General features: G+C 50.6%; 4 protein-coding genes across 4 annotated transcripts; 3 read left to right on the plus strand and 1 right to left on the minus strand.

Annotated features, from left to right (window-relative positions):
* Window positions 1-1,996: 1,996 nt before the first annotated feature.
* On the plus strand, window positions 1,997-4,258 carry PtA15_2A878 (uncharacterized protein; the record flags this gene model as incomplete). Its single annotated transcript, XM_053166943.1, has 9 exons — window positions 1,997-2,059; window positions 2,132-2,239; window positions 2,338-2,976; window positions 3,071-3,280; window positions 3,356-3,392; window positions 3,468-3,533; window positions 3,604-3,873; window positions 3,951-4,103; window positions 4,176-4,258. The coding sequence occupies 9 exons, from the start codon at window positions 1,997-1,999 to the stop codon at window positions 4,256-4,258; spliced, it is 1,629 nt and encodes a 542-aa protein (XP_053018116.1).
* A 921-nt stretch (window positions 4,259-5,179) lies between these two features.
* Window positions 5,180-7,425, minus strand: PtA15_2A879 (uncharacterized protein; the record flags this gene model as incomplete). The annotated part of the gene is made up of 3 exons (XM_053166944.1): window positions 5,180-5,926; window positions 6,027-6,661; window positions 6,741-7,425. 3 exons carry the CDS (start codon window positions 7,423-7,425, stop codon window positions 5,180-5,182), a joined length of 2,067 nt encoding a protein of 688 aa, XP_053018117.1.
* A 283-nt stretch (window positions 7,426-7,708) lies between these two features.
* PtA15_2A880 (uncharacterized protein) lies at window positions 7,709-9,182 on the plus strand (the record flags this gene model as incomplete). The annotated part of the gene is made up of 9 exons (XM_053166946.1): window positions 7,709-7,780; window positions 7,845-8,006; window positions 8,063-8,164; window positions 8,238-8,338; window positions 8,400-8,545; window positions 8,623-8,636; window positions 8,711-8,770; window positions 8,873-8,955; window positions 9,071-9,182. 9 exons carry the CDS (start codon window positions 7,709-7,711, stop codon window positions 9,180-9,182), a joined length of 852 nt encoding a protein of 283 aa, XP_053018118.1.
* A 694-nt stretch (window positions 9,183-9,876) lies between these two features.
* Window positions 9,877-12,071, plus strand: PtA15_2A881 (uncharacterized protein; the record flags this gene model as incomplete). Its single annotated transcript, XM_053166947.1, has 5 exons — window positions 9,877-10,494; window positions 10,594-10,773; window positions 10,869-11,366; window positions 11,457-11,811; window positions 12,001-12,071. 5 exons carry the CDS (start codon window positions 9,877-9,879, stop codon window positions 12,069-12,071), a joined length of 1,722 nt encoding a protein of 573 aa, XP_053018119.1.
* Window positions 12,072-12,789: the final 718 nt, after the last annotated feature.

The following is a 12,789-nucleotide window of genomic DNA, read 5'->3' on the forward strand; positions in this document are numbered from 1 at the left end:
CAAATTTCATGTTACACAGGTTTTCCTACCTTTTTCCCTGTTCTTGAAGGATATAAATTTGATACCAAACCACTCTCCCCAAATAATATCATGGCTGAAATATGTCACTCACTAGGATTCATCCACCATTTGGCTGATCCTCTGAAGTTGCTATACTTGACAAGTATTTTTCATAATGTGGTGTTGTTTGGTTTTTGAATTAAAACAATTCTGCAATGAAAAATATTGCCTGTCACTTGGGTAAAGCAATATTTTAGAATAAGGATAGGTACATTCTTGGCAACAATTTTGTGCATTGAAGCTTGTGTTCAAAATTGTGATCATGATGAACCAAACACAAAAATTCAACAGAGCAATAATGATGTGTTGACATTGAGTGACAGATCATTTCACAACAACTTCACCTACAGTTACCCTTCTATTGGGGAGGAAGTTTAACAAAGTTACAGATGACATTGAACTCACATCATACCAAGCAACTGACAAAATTACGGTCTGGCACTCTCTAGAGAGTGCAACAAATCCCTCCCTGGTGACACTATTGCTATCAATTTAAGGGGGTTCATTTTATGCACAATTCTCTTTGATTTCAAATTTTCATGCAAGAGTGTGTGGTAAAAAAAATTATGAGTATGGGGGATAATGAAAATAATATAAAAAATTAGTGGCAACAACTCCCCAGAAAAACCTGTCTTAGGAAAACAACTCCCAAAGAAAGGTGTAACCCAAAAAAGGGGCTAGGTTGGTGTCTGGACCTGGTCGTGATTTGGTCCCAGTGATGTATGGGAGTTGTTTTCCCAAAAACAGGAGTTGTTTTTCCAACCCTCAGGATTTTATGCAAGTCAAATTTGAAAACCCCTACTGATAGGTCTCAAAAAAATAACTTTGCAGGTGCAGGCTAGCACAGAAGTGAGGTCCCACATACCTGCTGCTGGACAGTGGAGCTGATCTGATGTCACTTGTCAAAGTTGTCAACTGACTATTTTTTTCCTGGTGACAATATAAATTGAAATATATTATTCCCTTGAAAATTAACCTGCCTCTTTAAGCTTAACAAACACGGCCTTAATACTTTGTGATCTGCTCCTACCAAAACTATCCACACACCTCTATAAGTCTTGTCATGTTTGTCCCTTGCGACAGACTATGATTCATTTGCTGCTCTAGCTCCTAGATCCTCAGTTAATTCCAACTCACAAACAAATTCTTCCTCACTGATATTCTTAAAATGTTGCTTAATGGATTTCACAAATTCCTTCATTTTAATCCAGTCAAACGTCTTCCATCATTGAACAGCACAGTCGAAAATCTCGAGCTCACTCAAAAAGTGACTTGGTTTGATCAGCAGCCCAGTTTACTTGTGGCCTTTTTGTGCATGGTCTCCAAAGGGGTTGGAAAAGGAACCAGAATCATATCGAGGTAAAATTGCTCGTCGGTGTTACATATAGGACCTTATAGGACTCGAGGATTCCAGTAAACTACGTCATAACAGCCTCCCCCCGAGGGCCTCGAAGGTCGATCGCCACCGGGGTGATTTGGATTGCAACTTTCTCTATGCACATTTTGAGTGACATCTTTGGTGCCTCCAGCAAGCCTAGTGTCCCTCAAATAATGAACATTGAAGGAGAAGAAGGAATGGGTTGGAGTACTTGCAGCATGAATGTTGGTGAATGAGACAGACTCCTGTCCGATCGGGGTCGACAGATCTCCCGGGCCCCTGTCTCCCCGGAGAGTATCCTCGTGGGCGGGTTCATATGGCCTGAGCACCACTCGACCATTGCTCCTGGAGCAAACTGCAATCCATCGATCCCGAGATCAAGAAAACCCAAGGAGTGAGATTACTTAAATACTGGGACGTCTTGATGCGCATCCATATAGGCTTGGAAGCTGACCTTTTTTTTGGTCCTTCTTGCTGCTGTACAGCTCCTCCCAACACTTTGGGTCCCAAGCCCCTCATCGTTAACATTTCCTACGCTACATCTCACTTGTTGACGTCATGGCTGGCGGTTTGACCCGAAACCGAATCAAAAACTTCCTCTCACTCAAGGGCCTGAGAGACGTTTGTTAATCTCTTCCTGATTGCTCGTAAAGTTGTCTAGCTGATCTTGGTTGGTGTATCGCTCCCTAATAGTTCGTCTTCTTGTACGTCGTCTGGAAATATTTCATCTCGTCTTACCGTCATCTCCGTGCAAGAGGGATCAGAAAAACGATCAACGAGACGTACATACAACTGGCAACTGTGATTATCATCAACTCTTTCGATCTTATTCTCCTGTTTTATTGGTTTGATCTGACCTTAGCTCGTTGTTTTCCTCACGTGTGTTTCCCAACATGTAGTTTGGCTTCAAATGTGCACTCAGAGTGCCATCAATCAATCGCAAGGTGGCCAGTCAGCTGGATGCTGCGTCTGCCGATATGGAGAAAAAACTGGCCCCGAAAGGTCCCGGGATTGTTAGATGGCTTGAGATACCACAGGATGGTAAATCGGCTGAATGGCTAAAAGATGAACTTGACTCACTCTCCCGATTACCTTCATCGGACTGGCAGTCCGGCAAGGTCTCAGGTACCGTTTACCATGGGGGGGAAGAACTCGAACATGTCATCTGCTCCGCCATGAGCAAGTACATCATCAGCAACCCTCTCCATCCCGACGTTTTCCCCGGGGTTCGCAAGATGGAAGCCGAAGTAGTTAAGATGGTTCTAGAGCTTTTCAATGCCCCCCCTGAGGCAGGCGGCACGGTGACCAGTGGGGGTACCGAGTCCATCCTGATGGCTTGTAAGAGCTATCGGGACTGGGGTCGTGACGTCAAGGGCATCACCAAGCCAGAAATGATTGCGCCGAACAGTATCCATGCGGCATTCGACAAGGCTGCCCACTACTTCGGCATCAAGATCCACTACATCCCCGTCGACGAGAAAACTCGGAAGGTTGATATTGCACGAGTCAAACGTGCAATCAATGCTAACACAGTCATGGTCCGCTATCTCCATTGTTTATCCCAACTTAAAAAAACAATTGCACATCTGAACCGATCATTGCATGTTTTCCTTTCACTTGGCATGCTGCCAGCTATGTGGCTCGGCGCCCAACTACCCAGATGGTGCGATCGATGACATCACCGCATTGGGCAAGCTGGCGAAAAGATACAACCTTGGTTTACATGTCGATTGCTGTCTTGGATCCTTCCTCGTACCATTTGTTGCTCAATGTGGCTTCGAAATGGACCCGTTTGACTTCCGCGTCGAAGGCGTCACTTCTATCTCGTGCGATACTCACAAGGTATATACTCCTCTCTACCGCGGCCCCCGCAGATAACTGCATATCGGCACTCAAGAAACTCTCGTTTTTGTGTAGTATGGATTCGCACCAAAAGGCAACAGTGTGATTATGTGTCAGTATGCTTGTCGTATCCGATCCGCCTGAAATGACATGTTGACAATCCTCCCTTTTTTTTTTTTTGAATCAGACCGAACTTCAAAATGGCGCGAGTACCAGTACACGGTGTATCCAACTTGGCCCGGAGGCGTCTTTGGTGAGGCGATGATTCCTACCAGATACACCAAGATACGAATTAATCACTTTGCCTATCAACACTCTTGCAGCTTCACCCTCGATCGCAGGATCTCGACCCGGCTCAATAATTGCAGGCACATGGGCTGCATTGATGTATATGGGAAAGGAGGGGTACCTGGAAAGCTGTCGGTCGATCGTCGGAGCTGCTAAGCAGCTGGCCAAGGCTATCAGAGAAGAAATTCCTGAATTGGAAATTTTGGGCAACCCGTTAGTTTCTGTGGTGGCCTTCAAGGACAAGAAGGGAATGGGCGTGAATATCTACCAACTTGGAGACTACCTCGGCTCGAAAGGATGGCATCGTGAGTCTACCGTGCTTTAGTAGAATTGTCTGTGTCTTAACCCGCTTGAAATCAACGTACCTTCTCTTGTTTTACAGTGACAGCATTGCAATTTCCGCCTGCCTTACACATCGCGTGCACCAAACCGACAACGACAGCGATTGATACTCTAATTCAGGATCTCAAAGAAGGCGTGGCGTCTGTCAAGGGCGACAAAGATGGCGGTAAAGGGGACATGGTCACGCTTTATGGTGAGCTATCATCTCCGCGTGTTGTGCGATCGTGTGGGTGTTTCCATGACTGAGCTCTGTTCGCTTTATCAGGTTTGGGGAGTTCTAGTGCTGTCGGACCAGGATTAGTAGGCGACCTGGCCCGACGATACTTAGATACACTTTATTCTGCTTGAAGCTTCTGCTCAAGCGTCCAACGACATATTTATCGTTTCTTCAGTTCAAAGTGTGGCTTTCTTTTTAACGGACTTGCTTTGTGCAACTTGAGAAATGCTCCACGCCCCGTGAATTTCCGTCAATCAAGACCCGCTGTGCGCGATTTACAAAAACACTGTGCGGACCGCACTTCTTGCTCAATTAGAGAATCAAAGATACGTGCGAGTTTTGTAAGGTTGATGAATAGGGAGGGATTCACAATAGAAACGTACACAATGTTAGAGTCTATTTTAAGATCAGCACCTTTGTTTCCAAAATGGAGAAGCTGTACTGGTGATTGCCCAGACGCCGCGAACTGTGTACAACTTGCCAAATCGTTAAAATATTGTGAATAACGTGACTCAGCTCTATGAAACTCTGTTGTGAACCTCCCTGATAACGGAAAGAAGGCCTGTATCTTCCCGGTGAATGAGGTCGGGTACACTGACCGTGACGGTGCAGCGAGGCTGGACCCTTGCAGACCAGCTCAGCCAGCTATCGACGAGGGTAGGATGAATTGCGGATGAGTAGTATTACAAGTGGGGCCTACGACCAAACAAAGCCTGCGATGAATACAAGGTGCGAATTAGAAGGGATGACTACGATTGAAGGATCGAAAGAAGAAAGATATGTTGGGAGATTGGACCATGGTCGGTAGTAGGAAGCACCGCTGGGTAACAAGGTGAGGCACCCGTGCAAAGGGGGGATGTATGTGCAGAGGTTTTGCGAAGGAAACAAGGACGAAGACGCGGCGAGAGACGGGCTAAGAGGCAGAACTAGGGACGTCGATGTAGGTGAAATGGATGGACAATGCAAGAGTGTGAAAGGTAATGGATATTCAAGGGTTTGCGTCGAAGGGACTGGGCCATCCGTTGAGGAGGAGAGTGGGGAGGGGGTCGGGGTTATGGGATCCGCCAGGAGTCGGGGCCGGTTTGACGGAGCTGGAGGCGGCGGAGGACGGCGACGACGGTTTCGCGATGGACGGCCTTCCAGAGCTCGTCGCGAGCGAGGCCTCTAAGGATCGCGTTAACGGAGACGGAGGTAGCTGTCGGGTCTGGGGGCGGGAGGGTGGTGGTGTTGATGATGTGGAGGATCTTGGGGCCGAGGCTGGCGAGGTTGGGGATGGCGAAGCGGCGCTCGTCGGTGGGCGAGATGATGATGGTGCCTTGGTTGACCAAGGCTTGGATGGCCCGGGTGACCAAGGCCTTGTTCGAGCCCAGCGTCTTCCGCGACAAGCGGTGTCTGTCGGCGTCGGTGAGGAAGACGCCTTGCTGCTGCCGCTGCTTCTTGGCCGGCCGCTCGCAGTCCGAGGCTTGGCGTTCTGGACCCTCCTGGGCCTGTTGCGCGACCAGCTTGGCCGTGAACTGGCCCATCTCGGCCCGCAGGCCCCCGTGCCGGTCGTCCTTCGGCCCCTCTTCCAGGAGATCGTCGATCGAGAAGTCGTCCAAGACTATCGCCTCTGATCGGTCGATCTTCCTCTTCAGCTCGTGGTAGCTGTAGGTGGTCTTGCTGGCGTCATCGTCGTATCGGGACACGATGTAGTGGCTGACGTAGTTCAGATAATTCGAGAAGGTGAGCTGCTGGGGAGTTAGTCTTGAGACCGGCGGCAGCTTCAGCCGTCTCGTTTCTTTCTCTTTTTCGACTGGTTGCTTATGTGCATCGATTGCCGGCAGAAGAGCAAGGAGGAAAAGACAATCAGCGAATCAGGCAAGGAAACGAATGGTTTACTAAAAAGACGAGGAGATCTACCTGGCTGGTGACAGCCGTTGAACTCTTGGGGAAGAAGTGGGTTGAATGCGAATGCCCGGGGCCGAGCGATTTGACGCCCTCGGGCCAGACGTTAGATAGTCGGAAAGGTTGATTGTAGATATGCGTTCTGCAGTATTTCACATGTTGCCTGAACCGGATCTCCTCTTCATCCTGATTGTCCTGCACGATGATGACCCGCTCGAGATCGAGGACTCGTTTGGTGTCCCGGAACAACGACTTGGGTCTGCCGACCAGTCGCAAGACGATCCCGATCTTCAACGCGGCGTATTTTGCGATGGTCTCTTCGGTGACTGCCTCTGCGACCGGGTTTTCGAGCTGTGGGGGTTCCAGCGCGTGGGTGGCAGTCGCTCTGGTCGTATGAGACTTGCGATCGGGCGAGGGCAGGCGCCGGTAAGGGTCGAGCCGGGGATCTGATCGGGGTTTGGGTGTGGGCGCCGGGCTGGATGAGCTGGCACTCTGGTCTGGACACTCTTCTTGCGCGCTGGCATCCCTGCTCTTCTGGGGGGGCTCCTTCTCGTGAGGGAGGCGGGAGTACTCCTGAGAGGTCGAATCGAAGGCTTTGTTAAGTTGGGCAATGTTGATTTGGCATTCCAGCACGGCGGTCCCATCGTCGACTATGAATGAAGGGGGAAAGAAGATAGTGGTTGTTTTAGTTCGACTAATGATAGAGCATAGCGGAGGCGAGGACGTCACTGTGGTAGGTGATGAATCTTTCCCTCCTATCGACTCCGACTAGCCAGCCCGAGATGAGGAAAGTTTTGGCGGGCCATCCATGGCCGTACATCCAACAGGCGACCTTCTGGGACATGCCGGGGGCGGCGAGCGACTCGGGTTTGATTCTCCAGGTGTCTTTGGCATAGAGTGTCTCGAGCTTGTCGGGCGGCAGGCCTGGGATCTGGCGGGGTGGGATGATGAGCGACGAGCAGGTGGCCATGACGGTCGAGATCGGTCTGCACAGGTAGGCGTTGAGGAGCTTGATGTCAGAGGGTAGGAAGCGCGGCGGGGGGGTCGGGGGAGGGGGCTCTTCTTGGAGGAGAAGGGTGTGTTGGAGCAGGGAGCGTTCGACATGGGCTGCATCGGTTGTTGAGGATGACGAGGCGGGGCTGGGTTCGCCGGCAGGGGTGTGAGCTCGGTGTGGCTGAGGCGGCGTTCTGGGATGGGGCGAAGGAGGCTCGTGATCGGATCCGTCGGAGATGACGAAGAAGGCAGGTTGGCGTGTGGTGGGTGGCGTGCGCGTGCGGGAGGGCGGGGGCTGGGAGTAGACTGTTGGGATGGGGAAGAGCGGGGAGGAGGCTGGCTTGCGGGGCGGGGGGGAGGGCGTTGTGAGGTCGATGGTGATGTTCTCCCTTCGGAGGGGCTCGGGGCAAGGCGGAGGCATGTGGAGGGGCTGGCTGCTGGGTGGGCGAGGGCAGCCCGGGCTAATAAGCAGAGCTAGACCCGGCGAGACTCGGCCAGGCCGGTGTGGGTGTGGCGGCCCGGAAGTGGAGCTGGATGCCCCGGATCTGCGCCGGATACTTCGGCCAGGCGGCTGGGGAGTCCGGCCGAGGCGATTGCCGGGACGGGGGGGCGGCACGGCTGTGAATACCAGCAATCGGATCGCATGAGATTCACGGGACAGCAATAAGCTGGCCATCCGCCATCCATCCGCCCCCCAAGCCAGGATGAGCCCCCACCCCCCCTTCAAGCAGCTCGAAGCAACCAGGCCCCACTTCGACTCGGCCCACATCTCAAGAGTCAGTAGCATCCCTTCCTCCGTGCGGATCAGTGCCTTAACTTGCCACTGCACTTCTCCTGCAGATCACCAAGACTCCCCAGCCCGACTGGCAGGTCGGCCAGGGCGCCAACACCGCCCCGCTCCCAGATGCCCAGATCTACCAGCCGGGCGCACCGACGAGAACCTTCATTCCCTACCAGAACATCGCGCCCCCGGAGATGTACAAGCTGATGATCAGCTCGGTAGTAAGCCCTGCAACCAGCCCCCTTCCAGCGGCCTGCTAAGTTGAACCCTGGCCCAGGTCCCCAGACCGATCGGCTTCTGCTCATCCCTCTCCGCCGACGGCCACCCGAATCTCGCCCCGTTCTCCTACTTCAATGCTGCCGGCTCCAACCCTCCTGTGGTGAGTGGCTTATAACGGAGCTCTGGGGGGGAGGGTCCGAGCACTGAGCACACACACACAATCGTTTGCGCAGCTCATGATCTCTTTCACGGCTACTCCGGCGGGCGAGGATAAAGACACGGCGGCCAACATCAGAGCCACCAAGCAATTCGTCATCGCCATCATCTCTGAGCCGTCAGTTCCCACTTCCTCTATTCGACGCTCACGACGATAAGAGTACTCATCCTCCGTGCAGGTTCATCGAAGCAGCAAACTACACTGCAATCGACTCTCCCTCCGAAGTCTCCGAATGGCTCCTCTCTGGACTGACCCCCGAGCCATCCGTCATTGTCAAGCCAGCCAGGGTCCAAGAAGCCGCGGTCAACATGGAATGCGAGTTAGGTATGTATCCATCCGGTATAATAGAGCCTTGAAAGTCACTTATGAAACTGATCGTCATCCCGATCGACACGCCTCAGAATATTTGCACGAGGTGGGAATTTGACTCTTTCCCCCATACGAAGAACCAGTTCGAATGACCCATATTGGACCCATCCTTACATCTAGATGTTCGACCCGTCAGACCCCAAGAAACTAACCCAAGTAATCGTGCTTGGTAGAATCAAGGTAACCTCTTTCCATGGAAACAATAAAAGGAGAGTGGAAATTGCAGCCTGATTGCCCCCTCCTACTCTCGTGAAATGATGACTACCATCCCGGCTTCCACAGGCCTGGCACATCAAGAAGGACGTCTTAGTCGATGATACACCGATGGTCGCCGTGGAAAAATTGATGCCTATTGGCCGTCTTGGGTGCGTTTGGTTCTGAATTAAAAGAAGAAGCCGTAGATGTGCACATAATCATTGAAGACTTGGATCCGTCCTTACTTTAAACAAATATGATCATCGTTCTTACAACGGCACCCAGAGGGATCTCCTATGCCCGTACGATCGAACGCTTCGAATTGCCTCGACCAATCTGGAAAGATGAAAAGGAGAAAGACCAGGTCAAGAAAGTTTTAGCCCAGCAAGACAAGTAGCCTGATCCAATCCTTGTTTACAAATGTATTCCATCCCAAAAAAAAAAAACACTGTAAATTGAAAGCTAAGTCAAGTATAATATAAACACTAGAATCTATATATTAGTGCTATTCTCATCGAAAATAACTGCTCATGGCCAGGATGAAATGGATGAGGAAGTGAGATGTTTTTGGGCAAGGAATCCAGGAAAATTGGAGGTACATACTCAATATTGCATGTTCCATGCATTTCGGACGACCAGATGTCTGCCGACCCGTTCGCACCAGATTTGTTGAACGGGCAGTGTCTGGCTGCCCGGCATGAGTCATTCATCCCGGGCATGTCTTTCATTCCGGCGGCGGCCAGGTAGTTTTTGCTTATGTTTCACTTTTGGTTATTTCTTTCCAACGCCAATGCGTTCAGATTTGCCTCTGTGTAGCGACAGACCCACTCTGCGTAAGCTATAGGGTTTTCTTTGCAAGTTGAGGTGATAATCCCAAGGCCGGCCGAGCCTTGGTGAGCTGATTCACCCAGGGTGGTCGTCAGATTATGACGTCATACGGTCATCAGCCCCATCGATCGGCGACATATATCTTTTCCCCAGCTGGCTGGGGCACTTCCCGTTATTCAAGCCGGCACTAAAGCTATCATCTGCACAAGTCAACAAACCCGTTCAACTTTTGACAGGCCTCAAGACTGCTTATCCACATCAAGATGGCGTCCTCGTCTCGACTCCTGTCTCGGACTGAGAACTTGCTCGGAAGTCGGCTCGCGCTCGCGGTGGGTGGTCTGCTCGCGGGTGGAGCTCTGTATGTGAGTTCGACGCGGGTGGCGCCGGCCAACAACTCGACCCGATCCGAGCCCCTGCCGGACGATCTCGAGCACTCAATCATCCGGGAGAAGCCGCGAGCGCTCCGCCACCTTCTAGCTGCGTTCGGCCCGGATGGTAGCAATGCACCGGGCACTGCCGCCGGCGTCATGGTCGCCTCGCCCTCCCGTCCAGGCTCGTATCGGGATAAGGAAACCGAGAATGAGGACTACTTTTTCCATTGGACCCGGGACGCCAACCTGTGCTTGCGAGTGGTGATACGGAAACTGGCAGAGGCCGAGTCTGGCCTCGACCTCCAACCCGGCTCGGCAATCAATTCCCAAGAAGCTCCAGCATCTCTGAAACGCGCATTGGAGGCGATCGTCCAAGAATCGGTGGTTTTTAATGGCCAACTACAGCAAGTCATCAACCTCTCAGGCGGCCCTTTGGATGGCGGCTTGGGGGAACCCAAGTTTTTGGTCGATGGCTCTCGGTTTGATGGTGCTTGGAGAAGACCGCAAAATGTTAGCACGACTGACTATCTCTTAAACGTTTCCCATAGCGAACGGCTCATGACTCGTTTCGATATGTACTCTTATTCATTCGGCTTGGAAAATGAATAGGACGGACCGGCCATCCGGGCAAGCGCGATGATTCAATATGCCCAACACCTCATCAGCCGACGACCCAACCTCGACCAGGTCTTCGATTACATAGCTGCTCACTTATACCACAAGGACAATCCCAAACTTCAAATACAATTAGACATTGATCATGTCTGTCGAACCTGGAGTGAACCAAGCGTTAGTGACTCAAACATGAGCTCCCTGCCTTCGTTTACTCTCTTAGCTGATCAAGCTTCCATCTCTTGCGATCCCCTACAATAATCACAAGATAGTCTGATTTATGGGAGGAAGTCGAAGTAAACCAGGGTGGACACTTTTATACACTCATGGTCCAAAGAAAAGCGGTCCAAGACTTTCTGGATTTCATCCGATCTTTACCGTCTGAGAAACAGCCTGATGATCAGGAACACTATTCCTCCACGTTAGCCAAAATGGACGAGCGGCTGGAGCTTTTCTGGAACCCAGCAGGATTACCGGCCAGGGAGGGTGGTAATCCCGACATCCCAACCAACTCATTCCTACCGTTCTCCATGAAGCCTCACATTTTGCCCACGTTGGATCGAGTGGATGGACAGCCCAAGCCATCACAAGTCGACACAGCCGTCTTACTGGCTGTCAATCATACCGCTGGTTCCAATCAGCCTACTAATTGGCTACCCAGCTCCGACCGCGTCCTTGCAACACTCGACCGTCTCGTGGAAGTCTTCGAACAGCTTTATCCTATCAACCACTCTAAAAGCGGCGCTGGAATCGCAATCGGACGCTATCCAGTTGAGTCAAACCCACCAGAGATGTATCCACTTTCGTGCTCACAACTTGGATCTCTTACTTATTTTATATCACAATGTCTGGTTTTTAAGGAAGATGAATACGATGGAGTGAAGTCGAGTTCTGTTGGGCACCCCTGGTTTCTCTGCACGCATGCGGTTGCAGAGACGACGTATCTAGCCATCAACGATTTCCGAAAGGCGGTCTCGATCCCAGTCACCCCATTCAACCTGGCCTTCTTCCGCCGTTTCTTACCTGAGCTGACCAGCGAGTCTGTTGACCATACGCCGCTCACGATCGATCGCGGGACGGATGAGTTCACGCGGCTCTTGAGTCGCATGTCTCTGTGGGCCGACCGGTTTCTGACCGACGTTACCTTCAAATACTTTGACCCCCATGAGGGCTGGATGAGCGAACAAATCGACCGCGAAACTGGACAGATGCGCGGTACGTCGGGTCTCTGTCTCGCCCATCTTTCCATCAGCCATCTTCAGTCTTCTATGTAGCTACTTTCAGACAACACGAGAGCCCTGCTTCAAAACCTTTGATTCCTTGTTGTCTGGCCATTCAAAGTAATCCACGGGGGAGAAAATTACTGAGACTGGTCTTCCTTTCCCGGGGGTTCTTTTTTTGTAGGAGCTCGTGAACTGACTTGGAGTTATGCATCCTTGTTATCTGCCTTGGATGCCAGGGAAGGTAAAGTATAACCCAATCATCCTTAATAGACATAACAGTAGTATCACCAGCATTAGTAGTTTGACAACTAACAAGAAGAGGCCTCCTTCCTGACAATCAACAATGGGCTGCTGCAGTATACTATTTGAAGCATAGCAGAGAAGCTTTAGTGTAGCTTTGTTTTCTTCACTGATACTAAAAAAAACTGTTGGAGGAGAAAAAAACCTGAACTGTTAATGTACACCAGGGGAGATATGTTCCCACTCCCCAGGGAGTGCCAGAGCTGAATTTGATGTGAGTTTTGGTCAGATGTGAGCCTGATGTGCATCAGTAACTCATCCCTAAATGAATTGAAGAGGATGCAGAAGTGAGTCAAAAGTCAGTCAGAATTGATTTGGGAGTCAACACAATGTTGCGTAGAATTCTTTTGTTTTCTAGGTACAACTAGAGGAAAAAATATGATGAAATGATCTTTCACCCAAGTCCAACTCATCAATTGCTCCTGTTTGATGATGTCGAAGGATAGGAAAGCAAAATTGCCATTCTTGAATGTAATTCCTGTAAAAAAAAAGAGTTTCTTGTAATTCACATTATATGCCCTCATGTACAAAATTAAAGTAAAAGTCAACTTGGTATTATTGGGTTTAGAATTTTGGAATGTGGTAATGTTGCAGTAAAATTAGTGAAACCCATTTTCTTGGAAATGCTGTAATTAATTTGAATTTGGCTAAAAAAAATGGTGATAAACTA

This window comes from Puccinia triticina, chromosome 2A (assembly GCF_026914185.1).
Source record: "Puccinia triticina chromosome 2A, complete sequence".
In the NCBI taxonomy this organism is placed as follows: domain Eukaryota; kingdom Fungi; phylum Basidiomycota; class Pucciniomycetes; order Pucciniales; family Pucciniaceae; genus Puccinia; species Puccinia triticina.